General features: G+C 39.9%; 1 protein-coding gene across 2 annotated transcripts; it reads right to left on the bottom strand.

Moving 5' to 3' along the window:
* Window positions 1–14,146: 14,146 nt before the first annotated feature.
* nkx6.1 (NK6 homeobox 1) lies at window positions 14,147–23,770 on the bottom strand. Of its 2 annotated transcripts, XR_014090195.1 has the most exons (4): window positions 22,233–23,770; window positions 21,853–22,025; window positions 20,975–21,354; window positions 14,147–18,625 (listed from the first exon to the last, which is right to left on the bottom strand). XR_014090195.1 is itself a non-coding variant. In XM_081613571.1 (3 exons), the coding sequence occupies exons 1-3, from the start codon at window positions 22,798–22,800 to the stop codon at window positions 21,109–21,111; spliced, it is 987 nt and encodes a 328-aa protein (XP_081469697.1). In that variant the 5' UTR covers window positions 22,801–23,770; the 3' UTR covers window positions 20,606–21,108. The 2 variants fall into 2 exon arrangements, 1 of the variants encoding a protein (XP_081469697.1); XM_081613571.1 differs by lacking the exon at window positions 14,147–18,625 and having other exon boundaries at window positions 20,606–21,354.
* Window positions 23,771–24,331: the final 561 nt, after the last annotated feature.

The raw sequence follows: 24,331 nt of genomic DNA, 5'->3' as shown, positions 1-24,331 counted from the left end.
ACCATCTGCAGATCATAAATCACAAACCTGTTCAGTCTCTCACTCTGCTGTAAAAGATTATCTTTATTGTCATTCAACATAACATCAGGGATCACGGCTGAACCAAATTATGCCCGACATTAGGTCGGAAACAGAAACCAGCTGGATAAACAATAAAATAATATAAAAAGAACAAATAAATAATATAGAATAAAACAGAATACCCAGATAAAAAAAAAGGAGACGCTGTAGAAATATAAGTGCAAACTTAATTAACTTAATTGCGCCTCTCATTGTGGCAGCACCTTGGAGTAGCACTGTACTTTTGAATTTAAGCATTTTAAACTCATGAAGATTATTCTTCTTTTGATAATGTGGTTTATGTCCTCAATTCAGTCTTTATAGAGTTTGGAAACAACGTCCACAGATTTAGAGGATTCACTTTTTGTCATTATTTTCTCACATTTTACAGATAACATGATCAGGTGGTTAAAAACTGTCATCCTACAACCCAAACTCACTTGATCAGCAAGAAAAGGATACCTGGGACTTAGAATAATGACAAGGAAATCTTGGCCCTGATCATCAGCTATGGAATTGTACTTGAGGAGATGGATGCTGCTTGCAGAGTGAAGATGGTGAAAGAAGTACCTCGTTTATCGATTGACAAAACGATAACATTTTCAGCTTAAAGCTGCAGCAGCTTTCCTGTCAAAAAAGATCCATAACACTAAACGCTGACACCTTTCTGGAGAATATCCTTTATTGATTTTTACATAAGAATCTATCTTTCTGCATTAGAACACCATGATGCACATTCAGAACAAAGACCAATCCACTGCATTCATCATTCTTTGATTTATGCATCATCACCGAGCTGCATGGGGTTCAAGTGTCCATCTGAATAATGATGTAATGAAGCATGTATCTCAGAATGAGCTGAGGCTGCAGCGAAGGGGCTTATGGGTGTATAACATCACCGGTTTTTTGTGACTGACCCAGCTGCGGCTGCACTGGCCAGCAGGCTGCAGGTCATCTGCACAGCTGGTGTGGAAGAGTCACCACATGTTTACCAGCTTAACCCAACGCTGCAGAGTGTTACATTACAGCTCAGCAATACATCACCACATTTTCCCCTCATGTCCTGTTTGATTTAGAAGAACATAAAAGTCGTTTGTGTGGGACAGAGCTGCAACAGGACACAACATTATTGATGGAATAAGAAGGAATAACATCATGAGTGATGCATAAATATGCACATATCCCCTAGTGATTGCAACCCAACTCCCATTGCCCCTGAAGCTGGCCGCAGCTGAATGACGTCCCACGGGAGGCGAGCAATTTCAATTTACTTAGTGGGACACTGTGCACTTCTCTGTCAATAAATACCTGCAGATTGGATTGGACACACTTAAAGTCATTGGCTGTAAATGTGAGAGGCTGAGGTCACCAGACTTTATAGAGCCATTAGAATGTGGCTGGGAGAGAGCGATGGGATCCAAATAGCTGGGAATGTGTGAAGATCAGCATTACTCTTAACCAAACTGAGTTATCCAAGCAGATTAGGGATCACATGATAGGAACCACACGGGTGTCTGTATCAGCATCTTTATGTGAAAACATTCAGCCTAAACAGAATTTAATATTTTTGGAAGCTTTGTGAAAGGATTTTTCTGTAACAAATTGTCTTACTTTCTTTTTTCTTTTGCACTTAAAAGTTTCAGATCATCAAATATGTTTTAATTAAAACAGAAGTTTTAATACCAAACCAAAATAAGCAGAATTTTAAATTTATAGTTTATTTTTCCAGAGCACTGAGTTCTATTAGAACCTGATAGAACCCAGGTGGGTTGATTTATCTGAGCAGATGAATCAAGAACATCTATCTGACAATATGAAGTTGGCTAAAAGAAAAATCAACACACAAAATTAATGAAAAGGTGAAAAAGATTCTAACATTTCAGCCTTTAAATGTTTACAATATTTCTAAAGTTGTGGGACTCCAGAGAACCACAGAGAGAACCATCATCCAGATACAGAGGAATCAGTGGTCAGGGTCAGATCAAAACCTGAAAGAACAAAAAAGACAGGAGTGGGAACTATTTCCCAGAGTGCTTAGCAGCATGTTTTGCATCCTGAGACGGAAGTGTGTAACACTGATCTGACTCCTGTGTTAAGGCAAATGTTTATTTAATGTCTCTGACAGTCTGTGAAACTTGAGGATAATGTTCTGTTTACACTAACACTAACTAAGACAATAACTCTAAAAGGTAATCAGAAATAGTGACAGTGTTTCTGCACATCTCAGGTTTTCAGTTACTTGGTGTTATTGGTTCCAGAGACATTTTAGTGCAATGTAAAATTTAATGAAAAAAAATGTGGGGGGAAAAATTATTAATGAACATGAAAGTAAAATTAAAGCTCTCCATGATTTAGAAAATCAGTTTTTAGAAGTAGAAAGATTTTTATATTTTTTAGTTCTTTTTCAATAAATTTCACATTAACTAGAAATTATACATTTGTGACAATCTTGATTACAAAGGATTTCTTTTGTTCAAGATCAACTATGCAGATTTTCACACTAAATACAGAATTGTTTAATGGCCACATCATAAATAATAATTAGTAATAATCAGCAGTAAATTATTTAGTTTGCAGAATTCAGTGAGACTGATAGATTTTTGGGGATTGTAGTTTAAAATCCCAGACAGGCTCATTAATAATAATATTTCCTTTTATTTATAGTTCCATGACAATATTTATAAATAGTATTACACATTTTCTTCCTTCAGAACTCATCAGTTAATCCTTCAATATTAACAGATGAAGCTGGCAGGAATCTGAATGATGCTGTTCACCTGAACCGCTGACATATTGACATGTGACAATTTGAAATTGAAAGTCTTCTCTCAGTAAAATCAGCCATCAATAAATTAATATCAAACTGAAGCTTGTCCCTCATGGGGTGGGTAGAACCATAACTGTCTCATTGCAGTTCCCATCTTATCCTCACCCAACAATCCAACTCTGTCCCAAAACCTTTATCCCCCATGAAGTAGAAAACTGGTCATTTGTAACAGTTTGTTTCACAGCACTATGGTCCTTTACCCAGAATGCTTCACTCTTCAGCTGTCATGCTTCTCTTGACTCCTTCCAACAGTTATTCACAACTTCATGCTTTGAATTTTTGATGATTTTTTAAATGAAAGTTAAATGACTTTTTGTCACTTCTCATTTTGAGTGTTTTGTGTTTTGGTGGCCATTAAATTGGATTAGTGCAACAAAACACACCTGACAAACTTACATTTTTATTTGCTTAGATGTTTATGTAAATAAACAATTGTTTGTTTACATTACAATGAGGGAATTTACAGCATGGACCTAAACTCTGTCCTTTATGATTACACATCTAAAAGGAATAAATTGAGAATGAAGTGACTGGAAACAATCCAACAGATAACATAGCTGTCAGCCAGGACAGTGTTTACACCTGCAGGTATGCTAGCCATCTGCAAGCAGAGCTCTGAAAGCAGAGCAGAACTACACTGGCAGTAGATGTGACACCATCCTTGTCCTGGTTGTTCACTGGTACCTTCAAGTCAGAGATTCCTGTCCCTGAGATGTAAATGAACAGCCAGGATATTGTGTTGTTGCTGTTTAGATTTCCCAATGCAGAGGTCTGCATACTCCTTACTCCACTGCTGCAGACATTGCTGAGCTGGTGCTCGGTTGTTTTAGCGTTGATATGAACCCGTCTCTGTCTGAGAGTTAGCAGGTTTCAAATCCACCAAAATTACTGAGTGTTTTCAAACCTTCCAGCCACACATGGAATGACAATGTTTTTCCATCTCTTGTTTTGTCCTTCAGTGGATGAGATGAATGTTTTCATGGATGCCTCAACATTGACCAAGAAGAATTCTCTTCCATATCCATCCTTCAAACCTCAGAGGTGTCTGGTTATCCAGAGGTTTGAAAAGCTTTCTTAGCTTTTCAGGTGTAGCGTCCTGAACACCTAATGTCCAGGACGCTAAGGTGTTCCTGGACCTTAGCGTCTGTTTGGGTCAGTGCTGCAAAATTTTGATGACTCACTATTTATATTCCAGTGGGTGGTGAGACTCTGGTCCCTATTTATCAGCACTGGGATGTTTAAAACTAGCTCTGATAGAAAAAACATTTCTGGTGGAATTTATGGCAAGTTAAAAGCTGGAATGTGAATTTTTCATCCTTGGCTTAGGATGGAGCTGCTTCTCACCAGGTTGAAGTGATGGGGTTAGTAGAGAGCGTTCAGCTTCTGCGTGAGGAGACAGAGGTTCCTCCTCAGCAGCTCTGGCTGACATAACTAAAGAGGCATTAACACCTACTTATGACTTCACAAAGCAAACATGGGGTCTTGGTGAGCTTGGGAAAACAGCATTATAGTCCTGTGGTGAATTGAATGAGGAGAATAGGCACAATCTCTGCCTTGTGTGGAGCAGTCCATCTCTGCCTCTGTCTACACACAGTTGACAACTTTCTCTCATGTATGCCAACTTTCCCAGGCAGGACCAGCACCGTAAAAGAGCCTTTTCCTGTGTCTGGGCTCATAAATCAGAGCGGCAGGGTCATGTCTGTCCTGCACCTCACCGCTGGCAGCGACATAGTGTTGACACTGGTTCTGTTGTCACTGTCTTGAGGAAGCATATCTGCTGGTGCAATTGATTACAGGGAAAGATCCACCAGATATGAGAGAGAGGCTGAGGCAAGAGTTATGATAATTGTAACTGTTTATTGAAGCTTTAACATTCTTTGAGTTGTCAGTTTGTTTCATGGGAAAATACTGTGGTTTGCTTCTAATCTTGCAAATCTAATCAAATTTCACCACAGCAGAACACGACCTCTGAGAATCGACTGTGATCTGCAGTCTGGAGCAGGACTGGCCTGACCAGACGTTTTATGAATCTCTCAATGAAGCCTTTTCATAAAAATAAGGGACGGCGTTGCAGCTGTAACATCTGACAGTAAATGATTTAGAAACCCAATTTAAATGAATAATTTTGCTGTGGGAAGAACCCTGCAAAACAGAAACAGATTTTCATTAATGCTTAGGTAGAAGCAGTCTTCAAATAAAAGTTTACAAAAGATATTTAGAACACTGAATTATTTTACTCTTACACTAAAGAGCTAATAAGCACAATGAGAGATATGCTAGCATAACAAGCAGAGAAAAGAAAAAAGAAAGCAGGGAATTATATTTTATGTAAATATTAAATGTAAAGCACCTTTCAAAATAAAAATTACAGTTCTTCACAATAAAACAAAAGCCAATGAATTGAAATGATGGCAGTGTGGGTTTCAGAAGAGGATGTTTGAGTTCCTGGCAGCAGCTCAGGGGGGGAAGATCCAGAGTTCACTGGTGGATGATGTTTCTGATTTCAGTCCAATAAACTGATCTCAGGTGGATTGAGGGTAAAACCCACACATCTGAAATACCTGCAACATGTTGTCAGGTGCTGCGATGGACTAGCAACCTGTCCTCTCACCAAAATGACTCGCTGGAGATGGATGGATGGATGGATGGATGGATGGATGGATGGATGGATGGACGGACGGACGGACGGACGGACGGATGGACGGATGGATGGATGGATGGATGGATGGATGGATGGATGGATGGATGGATGGATGGATGGATGGATGGATGGATGGATGGATGGATGGATGGATGTTCCAAGGAGAAAATGTAACAACAAACTCCTATAATCCAGATGTGAATAACAATTTCCAGTTTTGAGTGTGACACGGTAACATTTAACTTTGTCATTTTCCTTTGGTAACAGTAAAAGAAAAGAACCAGAGCGTAAGCTGAGTAAGACCAAAATTCACAACAATGTTATTGTATAGATTTGGCAAAGAAACCAAATATTTACAGTTCCTATGAAAGGTTTTTACCCCCTGTATGTCTGATGCTTGTTATTGCATTTAAAAATCAATCAAGATCAACAAATTGTGGCTTTTCCCACAAAAGAATGACAATTCGTTAACATCAAAATGCAAACTGATTTCTACAAAACAATCACAGCTAAATAAAATTCTTCAACAAAAAAGTGACTGCATAAATATTCACTCTTTTAAAGTGTTTATTGTCGTGCAGGAGGTCCAGTCATCAGGCGTGTCCTGGATATTTTCTATCCTGATTTTATTTCCACACTGTGAACAGGGAGAGTTGTCTTCCACATCGATCCTTCTGGATCACTTTTAGTTTGTGATCTGCTGTGTGTCTCGTTCTCACTGCCGGTTGGGTGAACTAATCACTGACATCTATTAAACAAAGCTGCTGGGAGTGTGTGGAAGAGCAGCTCTGCTGTTAACATCCCATGTTCAGACTAAGTTATCAACATCTGGTGGTACTGATGAAGTGTCCAGATAACGTGGGCTCGGTTCTGGTGTGGCATCGCTCCTTAAGGTCCAGAGTGAAGCGTGAACTCTAGTCAGCCTGGTTTCATCCACAGAGCTCCTCTTGACCTACTTATGAAGCCGCCTCAGAGGGATCGATCCAGCGATGGATGATTTGATGCGTCTGAGCCAAATCACAGGGAAAAGAGGGGCTTAAGTGTGTGGGGGGCTATACCTCACTGTTACTTTTCTTACGACCAGACGCTCTGCTGGGTCACAGGTCAGAGGTTATCTTCCCACCCAGGGTCACTCAGCATTAACATTGCACCAGATTAATTCTATTTTCAGACAACACATCTTTCTACACAAAAACGTAATCCTTTTAAACTGCAGCAGACCTTGAATGGTTGTAAAGAAAAGCTAAATGAGCGGCTGATTTAACTGCCAAAGTATTTTCCTCTGCACATTTAATCAATGCTTAAGACTCATAATAGCCCAGGTCAGCGCCAGAGAGATTTCCATAATCAATGGGAAGAGGTTCTCAAGTTCATCAGGTTACTGTGCTTTCTCTCCTTCCTCATTTTTCATAGAGTTATTTATTGTCAGGGTGTCTGTCAGAGGAGGAAATAGTGGCATTCAGCAGGGCAGCAGCAGCGTTTTCCTGCTGAGGTCACCGTCTGATCACCGTGCCGTGAACCACAGCTCTGACCCACACCTCCACTTCTGCTGGGGCTAAAACACCATCAGCATTTACATCAGGATTATATTTAGACAGGAGAGACAGTCCTGCTGAGGACTGTGGTCCTTTCAAATAACCATAAATCTTCCTCATAATAATACAGAAAACTAAACTAATAAGTTTCATCATCTTCTGTTTGAATAGAGCACAATCCATATAAATAATATGATTTGTAATGGAACTTCCTGTACCTCTTAGAGTTTAGGTTTAGGTTTTATTTATGATGGAATTAAGAGAGAGCTGATAAATCACACTGAATACACACATTCATTCCATTTTATACTGCTGTTCAGTTTTAATAACATTCCAGATTTGCTCTTACATGATGGTTCGTTTTCTTTTTTAAAGTGAGTTGGAAATGACAATATTTTTAAACATAAAAAGGATTTGAAATAGAAATAGGATTTTATATGTTGCCGCTGTGATAACTATTTTATGTAGAAAATAAACATGCCAGGTTTTTCATTGGTGCAGTCTTGTTCTGCCTCATAGCTGTTTCTCCCAAAGGAAGACTGGCCGAAAATATTTCTCATCTGATAATAATTCCCGTTGCAAACCATCAACCATTTTTGTTTATTCTTGCTGTTTTGTGGTCATGACAACTACACACAAACTGTAATAAGCGTGTATATTCTGAGAAGGCTTCTGAAAACCACTCTATGGCCGTGAATCTTGATTTAAAAATTCATACACATCTGTAATTTTATCAGATTTCATGTGAATAATCTCTAAAATCTTTCTTTTGAATAAGCGGTTGACAGATTAGCTTGTCAAAACAAACACAAATTCAGTTTTCAGACGATGCTGTTACGTCCAGGAAGTGACATCAGCTAGTGAACATTTATCTAAAGCAAAATGAATGGCTGGTTGATTGATTTTTTTCACAGATTATCTGTCTCATAGCAAACCGTCATAACATGGTGACAGCTTTAACAAATATAGAGAAACATTTTTTAATTAAAGTAATATACTGCAGCTTGAATAAAATGCAACCATATAGCATTTTTGGTTTTATGTATATTTTGCTCATTGTCTGTGATTGTTGCAAGTGGAAAGAGACATTTCAATGAGATAAAACTAATAATAAAAATTAAGCAACCTATTTGCTGTATTGTATGCAGACTGTTGCATGTAAAATTCAATATTGTGCTAGTATCAGTATTAGCCCAAAGAAAGCAAGGCTGTTGCAAGCCTTTAAAATTCTGACCCTTTTGATGGGTCACATAGACTCAAGAAACTGTAACAGCAACTGCGGGGGGAGGGGGTGCGGGGGGGGCAATTACATTTTTTGTCCTGGTGGCGCCCCTGACTGATTCCTTCACCAGTCGCAGACAGTGGGCTGCCTGGGCCCAAAACAGCCCGGACTTTCTCCTGCATGGGTCCATCACCTAAACATACTAACAGCCAATTCCAACTGGAATTTACACTATATTTTGAAGTCAATAAAAAATGTTATGCACACCTCTTTGCTCTTTGTTAAACGTACATTTTTACTGAAGAGATTCACGGAACTTTCATCCTGATGAGAATATGAGTCACAAATGTTTCAGTTTTGTAAACTCTCACAATACTGGAGGGCAGAGAATCCTGTGAGTGAAAACACCAGGTCTGAAAGAGCAGCCAAAATGAAGACAACATAAATAAAGTTCACTTTTGGTACTGACTGGTCTGACTGACTTAAGGATCAGTTTTTAGGTCAGCTGAAAAGCTTTGCAAGCTGCAAGGCTTTGGAAATGGCCCAAGGTGGCCATGTCCCTTATTTCACTTGTCACATATGTCGATTTTGCCCTATTACAATTACAAAACTATTTTGTATAGTACAGATTTTTTAATTTCATACGTTTTTTATTTGTAATTATATTTTTATCTACTTTTGTTCAAATCAATTAAATGTATCTCTAAAAGTATCTTAAAAACCGTCTGAATGGCATCAATTAAATGATGACATGGCTAAACAACATTAAATACAATTAAAGACAGATTGTGAGAATGTTCCGTGGAACAATTTAAGGAAGGTTTAATGGAATAAAACATAAAACCTCAGGAAAATAGAATGCAGGCAGTTTTCTCCATACCTTTACCCTTAAAAGCTATGAAGATATAGTTGGGCTGCATCTAAACCAACTAATATTTACTTCTCCAGATATGGAATTAGACTAGTCTAGTTGATTAGACTAACTAGATGGTCTAATCAACCATCTAGTTGTCTCTTACTGATATTCACTAAATCATTTCACCAAAAACTTTCCTTAACTTTTAGCAGCTCTCAGCCTCTGCATGGCTCCTTTTGGTGGCTTCTGCAGAGCCAGACAACATAGTTTGATACCTCGACTTGTAATAGTATAGAAAGCCTCAACAGGACAGCCATCATTACCGAGCTGCCAATAAAAACTGAAAACCTGTTTAGGCTGATGCAGATGCAGCAAAGTGTCAGTCAATAAACCAAACAACACGGTGGGCAGGTGGGATCAGCATGAGCAAGCATCCAGCACAGACAACAAGGTCAGCTGTAGAAAGGCCCAGACACAAAGGACAAGCCAGGTTATCAACATGCTTCTTCTCACAGAGTTACCTGCTAAAGATAAAACCTCCTATGTCCAACTCTGGACCCACCAGCAGCTTTTAAAAATTTGTATCAAAAAGGCAGTGGCTCAAATAAAAGACACAAAGATCTATAGCTAAGATATGATCATATGTTTTCTTAAAGCTGGTAATGATCAAGATTATTGTTTTAAGCACACCAGTAGTTCACCTTTACTTCCTGTTTTTGGTTTTAACTTGCTTCTGGAGTGACTGCTGCAAAACTATCTGAATAATAAATGCGGTCTCAATTTAACAGTCGCATTTATCAGTTTTCATCAGCAAACCTCCCAACACTTGCAGAGCAACACTCCTCACACATGACTAAGGCTTAATTATCTGTAATTATCTATAACAATGACAGTGGTATTCACCTGGTATTCACCTGACTCAGTGGTGGCAGGTGAATACCATCACTAGCTGTATTTTCTCAAGGTACTGTGCTTACCTTGAGATTTTCCTTTGAGGGATTTTTCTATTTTTTATTAGTTATTTGACATTTTAGCAGGTCAGAGAGGCCCCTTCACTGTCCACTTTAAAGTTCGTCTTAAAACGAACTTTAAGTTTAAAAAGTTTAAAACCCATCTATTTTACTTGGCTTTCAACTCCAGCGGGATCTAGTTTTAAATTGTATGTTTTTGTTTTTAAACTAACAGTTTTTATTTTTTTATTGTTATGTTGTGTTTTAATGTACAGCACTTTGTATCAGCTGTGGTTGTTTTAAAGTGCATAAATAAAGTTGGTATGGTATTTTATTATTTTAACTTTTTTACTATTAACAAAATTGTGAAATAAAATAAAAATGGTATTTCGTGTCAAAACATTCTGGATATAGCTCACATCTGTGTGAACCTGTGGGGGTGTACGATCTAAACCTACATGTTATTGATCAGTTTACTTTTGTTTATTTAGTGACTTTCCGCTCTTTCTGTAAGTCAAATGTGACTGAGCTGTGAAGCTAGCTAAAAATGAATGAGCAGAGTTTGTACCCTTCCACAGTGGACCTGTGTGATCTTTTTACCCTGTGTGTGGTCCGGTCTCATTGACCCCGCATGAGCTTTTATTTTATTTTTTGTTTGTTTGTTTGTTTGTTATTTTATTTTTTGTGGTTTCAGGAACTGAAGAGCTGGCAGGACGCCTCCATTGCTTGTCTGTTGACATCTACGCGCTAAGACTGAGTGAGGGTAAAACTGTTAAATCTACTGAAAATGTTTGTCAAAAAGAGAAGAAATGAAGCAAACGTTGTCGCTTAACCTGCACTTGAAGTCTCAGACACACAACCTGAGCCTGGGAATCTCCATCCTCCTCCTCACAAGGAACTCGTGGGTAGGATTTCTTTTCATTTCCTTATTATTTACTATAATTTGTAAAAAAAATAAAAATAAAAAAAGAAAGAAAGAAAAGGAAGAAAAAGCCTGTGTGTGAGACTGGGTAGGTTTCTATTGCAGATAAAACGGTACCTCATCCATTGACGGAAACATTAATTCAACTTTCTTTTCATCCTCTTAACCTGCCGTCAAAGAGCATCAACATGAAGCCAAAGACACGTTAATCAGTCCACAAGCCTCCATATGTGTCAACTGACTTCCAGTAAGTCTCACTCAAAGGACACTTTAGGAAATTAAAAAGAAATTAAAGAAGAGCCTTTTGAAAATGAGGGATGAGGACTTTTATAAAGCCATGACAGTGTATGTTAGTGACTGATACAGCTTCATACTGATAATCAAGACTCATCTCAATAGAATCGGGCAACTGAAGGTGTTCAGTGCATCCATGACTCATAACTTTATCTTATTACAACATAACATAACATCTTGTCGAGACACATGAAGGGATGTCAAGCTCAACTTTATGTTTCAACTGTCTGTGCTTGTGTGTGTGTGCATGCGTGCGTGCGTGAGCGCGTGCTTGCGCGCGTGCGTGTGTGTGTGCGCGTGTGTGTGTGTGTGTGTGTGTGTGTGTGTGTGTGTGTGTGTGTGTGTGTGCGTGTGTGTGTGTGTGCGTGCTAATGTGGTTTTGCTCAGTTGCCCATGGCCTTCTCAGTGAAGTTTGTTGACAGTCACATCGTTGTCATCCACTCGCTGTAGTGACTCCTCTGTGATGGAGTGATGGACGCCCCCACAACACATCTGGACCATGTGACGAGGTTCCCCCTGTTTGTCACTTACAGGGACGAGGAGGAAGCACATTGTGTGCATAATTTACCAGCCACATTTATCAAAGAAAGAATCTATATGGCAACTAATGACCCATGAGAAATTAATGACTTAATAAAACAGAAAAATCTTCTGTTCACTCAAGCATGGCAGGATGCTCCGACTTTGATAAACTATTAAATGACATAATCAGAATGGTGGGAGCTCTTCCGTTGGAGAGGCAGCTGAAGGGTGAGCCCTCATGTGTGCTACATACATGAAGTGGAGATTCTGCTGCAAGGCTTTTATCTCAAACTCAAGTGACAAAAAAATAAAGAATAGCAGTAGCTGTAGTTTTAGGGTTTTTTTCATGAAACCTTGATGTGCTGTTGTCTGCTGTGTAAAGTCAGATGGGTTGCAGAAGTAAGTAAGTAACATCAGAATGTGTGAGGGAATGGATTCCCATGATATAATGTGAAGCGTATTTGAGTGTCTTGAAAAGTGCTATACAAGTCTGATGTCATTTCATTCAAATTCTACATGAATTTATATTTTCCATGAAGCTGCAGCAGGGAGGGAGCAGCACAAACAAGCTCCTCTAAGTGATACAGATACTTTGAATATTAATATTGTAAATATTGATACTTAATTTGTTTATCTGTGTCTCCTTCCTCAGTCTCCTTTCAAAAAAGGTTTATTTTGTTCTATGCTAACAAGTCTTTCTGCTTATCCTGATCACTATTTCTGTTTAAAGGGACAGTGTTATGTGTTGATGATATTAAATAGCACAATCAAGTAACTATGTTACCATTAGTTGTTACAAAAATTATATATACATACATCCGGCATGACTTAAAAGAAATTTGACTTTGTAATTTGAACCCTTGAAATCGAGGCTCTGCTGTTTTAAGAAGCTCTGACACTTGGCCTTTAACACGTCATCACAGCAATGCATACTACATGGTGGCACGCTGCTGCTAGTCTGAAGGAGCTGAGTGGGGAGTCGGGGGAGGGAAGGGTGCTATGGGAGGTGGAAGCTCAGCTGGAGTCTGCAGGAGGAGCTCTGTGGGAGAAAGTGTTTAGAATGATTTGAATCCTTGAATCTCTTGAATTTTTGTGTTTGAGCGGAAAAGCTCTTGTGTTTGTGATGAGGGAATAACATTATAACATGATGTAGAGATCGAAAATGTCTAATCATCCCTGCCCCTCTACCAACCCTTTAAAGGAATGTATTTAGTATTAACAAACAGCACACATCTACTGTCTAAAGATATAAAATAGTGTTACAAGGGACTGAGTGTTGTAGACTTATACAACTCCTCCTCCCTCCAAATGAATGAATAACTAGAGTTTGATTTGCACGTCTGCATCAGCCTGATCCGGAACAATCTATTACTTTACTGCCATTTCCTAAGTGTTTGCTCCCCAGCCTGACCCTGCCACTTTATCTGTTGGTTTTTATTTTCACACTGCATGCTGCCCATATGTTAGTCTAATAGTTGCTGTAATTCTTGTGCAGCAGGGCTCGTGTTTTATTAGTCCTGAGCAGGAAGAAAGAGAAGCCAAATGCATTTTAATAAAACCCCTGTAGCAACCCGCTAATGGGCTGACACAGGAGTATTTGCATAGAGATGAGTTACAGCCGGCCGCCTTGACGTGACTTTTAAAATATGATTGAGGAGGTTATTATTGCTGCACTATGATACGTGTTAACGGGTTATTTTAGCGTGGCTAGTGCTAATAAAATTCAGAACAAAAGGCCCAGGTGATGAGGGCAGGGTTTTTCATTGTCAGTCTACTGAGGGCGCTCATTTTGTCATTACTTACCACAGCCAAGTCCCTCCTCCTTCTTCTCATTTCTTCCTCCTCAGACCAGGATTCTTTTCACTGCTGTCCATTCTTCAGGAGGCAACAACCAACTTTGAACTGAATATAATGATTTCTCTCCTTTTTATTCTAAAGCTGATTCAGGCTGTACAAGGTGACTGGTCAGGTTAAGTGGAAGCAAATGAAACTCCCTCTGCATCATTACAACACGCTTCCACATCTTTATTGGCACAAACCAAACCAGAGAAGTTTTACAGTGACCTTTCATGTGAATATTGTTCTCCAAATATTGAAAAACAATATTTGGATTGGTTTTCAAATATTCTATCTTTTAAAAGCAGAGAAATCTGAATTTTAAGTAACATTTTGGTTTTCTAAAACATAAAGGATTATCTTCGTTAAATTAACAATGAGCAAAAAGTTTATTTATTCTGCAAATGAATTCAAAAAGTAAATCTCATTAAATATATTCTTTATATAAATTGCATACTGCATTGAGTGTGAATGAATGAGTGTGAATAAATTGCATGAACAACCCAGTTAAGTCAGACATTTTTATTACATTTTGAGTTTAAAAGTCTTGAAGAAAATGTTACTCAAATGCATTAGAGTTTATACAGCAAAAACATGTTAGAAGAGTTTCAGTCAGTTTTCATCGTAGCGCTGAACCAGTCGCTCATGTTCTCCCGTAATGAGTCCATTACAGGCTCATGTCTGGACTTCAGATCTCAGTGCTACATTTGCTCCAATCAACTTCAAGTGTTCATTAAGACCTGAGCATGCTGTAGAGATCAAAGCACTAACACTTTGTTCTGTAAACGATAAATCTGAACTCTAAAGACAGGATTACTGGAATAATGTGACGTCACATGGGCCTATAGAGTCACAGTGTTTTGTTTAAATATCTTCATATAAACTAAACCTGATATTCAAAATAAACTGAAACATATTACAGAGTTTAATAAAAAAATACACAGCAGTAAGTATGCCACGTGAAAATATTTAACCAAGTTAAAATATTCTGATGTTTCTGCTCTGCCGTCGTAGTGATCCGACACTTCTGCCAGAAACATCAGAAGTGCCGGATCATGGCTGCTGACCATTATGTGCAAACATGCTGCTCAAACTGGACACGGTGCTGCAGAGAGAGAGAAGTGACTCCTCATTATGTAAGAATATCTGGGAATGAAAACATGGACAATGCTGCTGCCTGCTTAGAACTCCTGATCACACTCTGCTATCGCACCTTATTCACATCAGCAAGCCAGCAGGTGAGCTCTTAAGAAGGACCTGCTTACACACACACACACACACACACACACACGCAGAAACACATTCAGTTAATGATTCACATAATCTATCATTAGGTTGCTCAAGCAGACAGAACAATTAAAAGTGACTTTATTTCCATCTGGCCTGTGCTGCTTAGCAGCGTACTGCTGCAGGAACGGCCGCCGTCCTCTGAAGACACAATGTTTTCACTCAACCATGAATGTGTGGTTAGAGAGCCGCTGCAGCGCGCCACCTTCTCATAATGCAGCATCCATCCCCAGGCGCTCCTTATCACAGGAGCACAGGCGGCTTGGAACCAGATAAGACCACCATTCATGTCTGTGGGAGCTGGCGACTCCCATGACACATGTCCTTGTGTATAATCTCTTGTAGAACATGGTCAACTGAGAGAGCGTCAATAGGCTCTTTATAAAGGTTGACTGACACATTAGTCACACTGGCACACAGGGAAAGATTTAGTGGGAGTCAACAGGTAGAGCTGCTTACTGAACGGCTGCTAACAGGTTGGAGTCAGGCTGCAGCGCTGGAGTAGATCTATGCTCCTGCTGCTTCATGCTGCTTCTTTAAGTTCAGCTGGTTGCCATTCTGATCAGAACTACTGTACATGTGAAACATGCAGATATTTTGTGTCGCTGAATATTTTACTGTATATTTGTTCTCCAGGTATTATTAGATTTTCTGTATTAACATGAGTGCAGCTAAATCTCTACAATCACAGAAACATTTAACCCAGTGAATCCTTTCATTTAAACTGGAACATTGCATTACCACGTATGATTACGTAGCTCTTAGTGAATGTGAGGAGAATGTATCTGCCAGTCCTGAGCTGCAGTCAGAACAGCAGGTAAGCTAGCAGAGGAAGTGAGTGAACAGCTGCTGCAGAGGGTCTCTGAGGACCAGGGCCATGTTCACCACACCTGAACTCCATAAAGGCAGTGATTTCCCCACCTGGGGTCAACAGGGGGCTCATGGCCTCCTCCTAGATCTTTACTGTGCTGCTGCTGTCAAACATCTTACACTGTGTGGTGAAACAAATCTCTGCTAATAAATTGCTGTGGAACATCTGTGGAAAACAGTTGGCAGCTTTTCAGTCACCAGCAAAACGGAAAAATGATAAATCTGACATGGGTTTATTAGAGACATAAGCATGCTTGAGGATTGTGTGCGTTAGTGACAGTTTGTTTTATTCTTACGTCTACATTCTAATGCTGTGATTTTAAACCAAACAAAAACGTAATTGAAGCGGAATCATCTGTTACATTAGCTGATTTATGTTCTATAAATTTCAATGAAAAATATGCTGGTATATTTGTTGCTCTTTTTCTCTGCAGATGGCTTTTTTCTATCAGCTTATAAATACATATTACAGCTGCACAATATTGAGGAAAAAGATAAGAAAGATTTGCAACATTTTGTTAATTGTGTGATTAGGCTGATTGTGATAACCCCTGTTTTCCTCCTGACTCTCCCACTTTCTGAGCTTTATCAGGTGGGGCATAAAATACAGTGGAAGCCCATCTAAATATCTAATCGACCCGGTGTGTGTTAATATGTACAGTTTGAATGCAATGCCCCTAAAACATTATAAGCTACCAAATATTACATTAAAGCAGCGGTCTGAGATTCCAACATGTCAGACCCTAAAAATGTGATGCGGACTGGAATCTCAAAGTACTTGATAGCTCAAACACACACACACACACACACACACACACACACACACACACAAGCACACACACGTTAAATCCACACACATACTGAAAATATGTTGGGGTTTTTTATATTACTGATCATTTTTTCATCTGCAATACACTCCAGATGTTTTTCCTCTCTATAAAAACCAACAAACTCCCAGATGATTCTGATTTTTGCTCTGAAGGTGTTTATAGGGAATAAATGTTCCAACATTCACACAGAGAAAAAATAATCTGAAATGGTCAGTCTGATCACATTTGGATAGTGTTTTGTTCCTCCTATCGTAGTTCTATTTTTTGATGTCTGTGTTCATGCTGTTCCACTGTACTGTTAAATTGTTCACAATTAATAATAAATTGCCTAAAATTATGATTAAGGCAAATTTCATCATCAGACACCTGCAGGAAAATAAATATTTCAGATAAAAAAACGTGATGACCCAAGGACAGATTTTTGCAGGAACAGAAACATGGCTATAAATATATCAAAATTAATCTAAATTAATTGCCCTCAAACCATCCATCCATCATACATCCATCCATCCTTTTATCCTTCCATCCATCCACCCATCCCTCACTGTGAATAGAAAAGCCATGCTGCCAAAGCGAGAGCATCAACCTGTCCAGGAACGCCTCAGCCCAGATTCACAGCCTCACATTTCCAACCGGTCCAACCAGCTCTGTGCTCTCCTCACTCTAGGTTAAAGGTTTTGTACCACTTAGAAACCCAGTATGTGTTTCTAGCATTTAGTAGCATTAGCAGGATATTAATGTGTTCAGATTAATCTTTCATGAACTTGTATTCTACGTTGAATCAGTCCATGAAGCCTCCATTAAACATTTAGACAACTGAGCTGAAATAATTTCTACATCATTCACTAAGAAGTCAAACCTACTGACTAAAACCACAGAGACATAAACTTTCACATCTCAGAAGCCAAACACCAAATATTTAACAACACATTTTTGGAGTTTCATTTTGTTTTAAATTTGTTTTATTGTATAATTTACACTTTATGGCATTTTCATATCAGCTTTCTGTTTGGACCTGATCTGCCAGGTTTTCGGTGCAGTGGCTTTTGAAGCCTTCCCCTCTCAGCCTTGTTGCTGTGTTGATGGACTCATTCCTTTCAAAATGAATCAATAAAAATGATTTTATTACAATCTGCCAGAATCAGTCTGGCTTTTTTCTTAAATTTCAAACAGAAGGACAGAATGAACATTGTGAAGGTGTGACTGACAGATGATTTTTGGGTCATAAAGCATTAAGATGCAGATGTATGAGATGATTCTCTGCTGTTGGTCTAAAGAGCAGATGAATCTGCCCAGAATGACCAATGCTGATAATATTTTTAATATTTTAGGTGAGTGTCTTCATTTTAATAAATAAGCAGAAAGATTCAAGCCTAAGAAGAATCACATGTTGTGGGGAATACATTTTGCTTTTTTCTTTATTTTCTAGGAAACCATTTTATTATTTTATGTGGGGATTTATTATAATGTCTGCAGAAGAGGAATCAGTTACCTTCTGGAAAAACAGCAGCACATTTTTAAAATACAGCTGACCTACTTTCTGTTAAAATAAAATAACATTCTCCCCTTACTATTATGGAGGCTTATTTTTAATACTCATTATTACTATTTTTATTCCTCATGCAGGACAAAGTTATTTTTAGCAGCCGTGGAGGGAGACGGTGAGGTAGGGTGAGGGGTCTCTGCACTGATCATGAATTAGGCCCAAACCAAGGCCTCCACAAGCTGCAGTTTTAACTCAGAACAATTATTCCCTCATATCGACCTGAAACCTTTCATAATACCTGAAGCTGAGTGGAAACCGCAGGGCAGACCCACCTGTCACTGATCCACATGGAGACACAGGTGTTACGTCAGGTCGACCTCCGTCCTGGCAGTAGGCACTGGTGCTGTGACGTCACCGGGGCCCAAGCAGGATGGATGGTTCCGTCCCAGTTCCACAGTCATCAGCTCTCTGTGATGTGGAGCTAATTCTGTTTAATGGTAAACCAAACACCAGGAGGGCAGGTTTAACACACACAAGCAAGCTAAAAAGAATGTTTAAATATCAAAAAAGAATAAAACTGTTAGAGATCAACATATAGAAACGGGTAAATATTTCCTTCATATTAAGGATTTTTTTCTCCTGTTTCTTTCTCTGTTTCTCTCGTTGTTTTACTCGTTTTGTGATCTACAGCTCTTTCACTTCCCTGCAGTGAACATAATTTAAGTGAGGACGGATCCGTGAGATGAAGCCTCAGCCTCCAGAGCGGAACACGGGGCTCGAAGCGGCAGGTGTGAGCCGCATCCCGGGCAGAAGGCCGGCTGGGAGTCTGGTCCCTGGAGCGTGAGCGGAGGCCCCACAGTGCAGGAATAAAACATTCACTTCGTTCTTTATCATCATAAATATAACATCGCATGAAGCTCGGTCCATGTAAAAGTTGATAGAATAATCATTGGTGACAGCTTCGCGGTTCTCCTTTGCTGCTTAAACACAAAATAACTGTTCAAAAGGAAGAAACGCGAGAGCCGCGACACAGTCCACAACTCAGCGGTCTGTCCAGCAAACCGGAGGATGTCCGGTTGTGTTCTGGGTCAGAGCAGACCCCACCGAACCTGGCCCGCTGCCACCAGCACATTTAGTTTCACTGGAGCTTCAGTGTGAGGAAGAGGAAGATGGGAACCACAGGAGGAAGGCCAGCGTGAGAGTGAGAGTCAGGTCAAACTGACCAATGATTAGGCCGGATTCCTCTTTCTGTTTCTCATTCATTCACAAACTGAATTCACTTCATCATTGACAGGCTGACAGGTTCTAACAACATCCCTCCAAACAAAAACACGAGTCAAAACTCATATGTTCCATAGCTAAAATAATAATAATAATAATAATAATAATAATAATAATAATAATAATAATAATAATAATAATTTTATTATTTTTATAATTTTGGGGGGGGAAAGTGCCCCTTGAGACGACATGCATTGTGAATTGCTCGCTATATAAATTATGATATTATTATTATTATTATTATTATTATTATTATTATTATTATTATTATTATTCAACGCCCTGTTTAGAACGAAACCTATCAGTCCATATTATCCAGTTAAAGCAAGAAAATAGATTTTGGGTTTTCAGAAAATCAAAATTTACAGATTGGTTTCTACATTTGGAAGATATACAAAAAAAAACGAGTAGAATCCAATGAATGATTATATATATATATGTATATATATATAAATAAATTTCAGGTAGATTCGACAGCACCAACTCGCTCTGATTTGATGTAATAACCATAATTGCCACAAAGCCCGTTGAATAGACAAATAAGAGCCGCGCCACTTCAGCACTGTAGGAATATTTTGCGCAAATATATTTACAAGTTAGAGAAATTAAATAGATATTCAGCGTAATTAATTATTACAATTAAGAATTTCGCACAGCATAAAAATCCAATTAATATGAGAGAATGTGTTGATTTTAATACACCAAACTGGGTGAAAAAAGCGCATTCCCAAGTATATTTAGTTTAAAATATATATTTTATTAGAAAAATATTATGGAGGCGTCCTATGGAGTGTGTCCTACAACCCGCGGAGCAGTTGAGTTTGAAGCCGACAGAGAGCAGCCTGCTGCCCGCTGAGGAGCCTCGGTTTTCCTGTCTGGACTTCAGCTTGACCTCGCCCGTTTTCAGGCCCCGATCGGCACCTCCAGAGGGCAGTGGACCCGACCGAATAAAACCCAATTCACTCTGCTCTTTAGGAAGGAGTGAGCACCATTCGGAAGCATTTTTTAAGAATAAAAAACTTTTTTAAAATAGCCTTTCTTTAGAATCGTTTAATCTCAAACATATTTAAAAGCCCCTGATAATAACAACATTAATATAAATAATAAACAGGCCGTGATAGGTTAAAATGGCGAGAAATGTATAAAACTCCAGCTTTGATTCAATGCATCGGTTGGAAACAACGAGCCAACTTTAGAGTTTTTATTAAATAAAAGTGCTTTACATGAAGCTGCTGCAGGCCGTTTCCACAGCTTCACAGGGTTCACCAGTGTGTGTGTGTGTGTGTGTGTGTGTGTGTGTGTGTGTGTGTGTGTGTGTGTGTGTGTGTGTGTGTGTGTGTGTGTGTGTGTGTTAGCGACCTCAGGTGCAGCTGCGGTTTTATCTGACAGATCAAGAGGCGTTCAGGGACAGACAGAAAAAATACCTCTGCTGTCAGATCAAAACAAAAACGTGATCTGGGAGAATCGTTTCTGTACAAAGCAAATAAGAAAAAAATACTACACATAAATTATTCACAGCAATGATTCAATAGCAATTTCTATTCATACAACTCACGCTTCTATTTACAGCTAAAGTCTTCTCTGTGAACCGGAAGTGTGTATCCTCTTTCGCCTCGCAGAAAAACATTCACAAAGTGAACCGAATCCATGAGTTGGTCCCGCCAGATCCTCCTCGGAACAGGAAGTGAATTAAGAGCTGTCGTTTTCAGATGTGTGGATCAGCAGCGCAGAGCCCGGTTTGTGTTTTTTCAGCAGCTGTGTGATCTTTTCATCGTCCGAGTTCGGGTCCAGAGGTTTGTTGTAGTCGTCGTCCTCCTCCTCGTTGTCCGACGTTCCTTTGAGTCGCTCCGTCTCCGAGTCCTGCTTCTTCTTCGCCGAGGCCATTTCCGCTGCGTGCTTCTTCCTCCACTTGGTCCTTCTGTTCTGGAACCACACCTGGCCGGACACACACACACACACACACACACACACACACACACACACACACACACACACACACACACACACAGACGGTTAAGTTCTTCCGTGTTTTATATCGTAATGTTAGCATCGCCGCATAATCGGAATAATTGAGTGGAAAATATTACTATAAATTGCAGAAAATATTGAAGAGAGGACAGTTTCAGCTCCGTTAATGAATTCAGTAATTTTCTAAACCAAAGAAAAATAAAACCAGAAAATATCAACAACTAATTTAGGCAAAATCCAAAACATCTGACATAATTTATATCGATTCAATTTTGGTCATCTGAAAGTGTCGAAATAATTATTTAGATTCTTCTCAGAGTAAAGAATAAACCCGACAATGAGCCAGTGTGTGTGTGTGTGTGTGTGTGTGTGTGTGTGTGTGTGTGTGTGTGTGTGTGTGTGTGTGTGTGTGTGTGTGTGTGTGTGTGTGTGTGTGTGTGTGTGTTGGCTCTCTTTCTGAGTTACCTTCACTTGGCTCTCCGTCATCCCCAGAGAGTAGGCCAGCCTCGCTCTCTCCGGTCCCGCCAGATATTTGGTTTGTTCAAAAGTCTTTTCCAGCGCAAAGATCTGCTGTCCAGAGAAAGTGGGCCGTGTGTGCTTCCTTTTCCCATCTTTGTCCAGTAAAACTGAGTTCTGATCTGCAACACAAACATGAAAACAATTTCGGAACTAATTATTTTATAGTTCTTAAGGAATAGAATATAATTAGAATATAATTCAGAACGAGTTATAAAATGCTGCAATATCACAACTTTCCGGTAAGTTAATTTTATACATAAAGAAAAATTAAGTTGTGATATTGTAACATTATTTATTTTATATTCATGTATTTATGTGTCACTTACGGGGTGAACAAGCGAACCTGGCGTCTCTCCAGTGCGGACTTTGCATAACTCCTGGCCAAAAGATCGGCGTCCTGCCCGGGAGGTCAGCCAGCGGCTTCGGGTACCGGGCCACCGCCACAGCCGCCGCGCTGGGGCTGAAGTAAAGTCCGGGAGGTGGCGGCGGGCTGAGGCTGCTGAACCTGGGCAGTCCTGACAGAATCCCAGCAGATGAGGAGGCGGCGGCTGCTGCGGCAGCTACGACCGCCGTGGTGCCAGCTGAGGAGACGACGGGCCGGTTGAGGATGTCGTTAATTCCGTGCGGAGTTGCAGAGGAGCACTGCTGCGGGGAGCCGAGGCCCGAGGACAGCCCGGTGGAACTCTTGATTCCGGGGGAAGACACAGCCATGCCGCCTGGGTTGGGAGATGTGGTGGCGGGAGAGGTGGAGGAGTTGGGGCAGGTGGAGGAGAGGGGGTAGGCCGGGTACAAGGGGGTCTTCATCTCGGTCATGCTGTGCAGAGCTGCCAGAGGTGGAGTGCTGAGGAGGAAGGCGCTCTGTCGGGACCCGTCCATCTGACCCACCGCTAGCATTACCGCCTCTGAGGGAGGCCCGGGAGGACTGGGGATGGGGCTGCGGGGGCCGATCTCCACAATCCAGACTTCAACTAAAACAGCTTCACTTTCTTTCTGGACTCAAAGCCCATCTCAGTCAGCGGGCAGATTCCAAATCCCAAATGCTCCAGGAAAGCAGGACGAAGTTCCGTTTGTGTTCGGGTCCGATCCAGATCCGGGAGCGTCTCTTTTCTGTCCGGCAGGTTGGAGGAGACCATCAAAAGTGATCATCAGCTCAGCATCTTCATCAGCTGCGAACCAAACTTTGAGAGGAGACGAAGAGCCGGAGGGAGGGGCGGGGAGTGCGCGTGTCTGAATGGAGCTGGGGGTCTTTGTTTGGATTGGGTGACCCGGCCGTGATGCAGTCCACTAAGATTCACAGCGGCTTCTGATTGGTTCAGGGATGCTCTGATTTAATGAGCAGAAATCAAGAGGGAACAAGAACCGCGACACGAGAGCAGGAAAAAAAACTGAAGAGAAACATAATCACATTTGATGATAATGATGATTATAATGATTCAAAATATAAAGAAGGTAAAAAGTGTGTATTTCACCTGCAGATCGGTGATTGCTGCAGGATGAGCAACAGGCTGCAATAAGGAGGCTGAGAGAGTGAAGAGGAACAGACAGCAGCTGAATCTCTCTTACAGCAGGAGTTACGCTTGTTTTTAGGTTTTTATACAATAAAATGAGCCACTAAGAGTATCCTGAAACTGAAAGTTAATTATTAAACATAATTATTAAATATTCAAGTATTAATTTTATGTACTTTTACATTTATGATTTTTCAGCATCATCTGACTAGATGGGCCTTTAAGTGTCTCCCACAGGCTTCCGTAAAGTATCTATCTGTTCATGTTGACTTTTTAATCACATGCCGGTTTAATCCCGAGAATGATTCAGCCAGAGGGCGGAGACCAAAGCACTTATATTCCGATTGGGAGATGTTCATATGATCGGAACGCGCGCGCGCGCGCGCGCACACACACACACACACACACACACACACACACACACACACACACACACACTATCAAAGCGTCTCCCCAAAACTCTTCGGACAAAAAAGTAAAATATTTCTAGATATCGCGTGCTCTAATAATAACTAAGAAAATAATTCACTTCATTAAATTTTGTTTATTTCCACGGCGCCAGATTAAAACAAATGTGATCTCAAGGCGCTTTACAAAAAATAAAAACATTTAATATTCAATCACATATATGTGCAAATTTCCAAATTCGTTCAGCTATTCCAATCTGATTTACCAAACAATTCTATTCTATTTATTTCTATATCGACCATTTCACAACAAATGATCCCAAGATAAAGCAAAAACATTTCCCTTCAATTCAAATTGATACTAATGATCAAACTGTACAGTATGCTCAATTAATTATTCAAAGTTTAAAAAAAGTTTCTATCTAAGGAAACCCTGCAGACTGCATCTAGTGATTAACTTGCAGAATTCACTATTAGTGCTAATAGTTCAGTTTTCGATTCAACTATAAA

The sequence above is a fragment of the Poecilia reticulata genome, chromosome 12 (genome assembly GCF_904066995.2).
Source record: "Poecilia reticulata chromosome 12, P_reticulata-male-v2, whole genome shotgun sequence".
Taxonomy (NCBI): domain Eukaryota; kingdom Metazoa; phylum Chordata; class Actinopteri; order Cyprinodontiformes; family Poeciliidae; genus Poecilia; species Poecilia reticulata.
The sequence above is the reverse complement of the archived record's forward strand: the minus strand, read 5'-3'. Positions and strand labels throughout refer to the sequence as shown.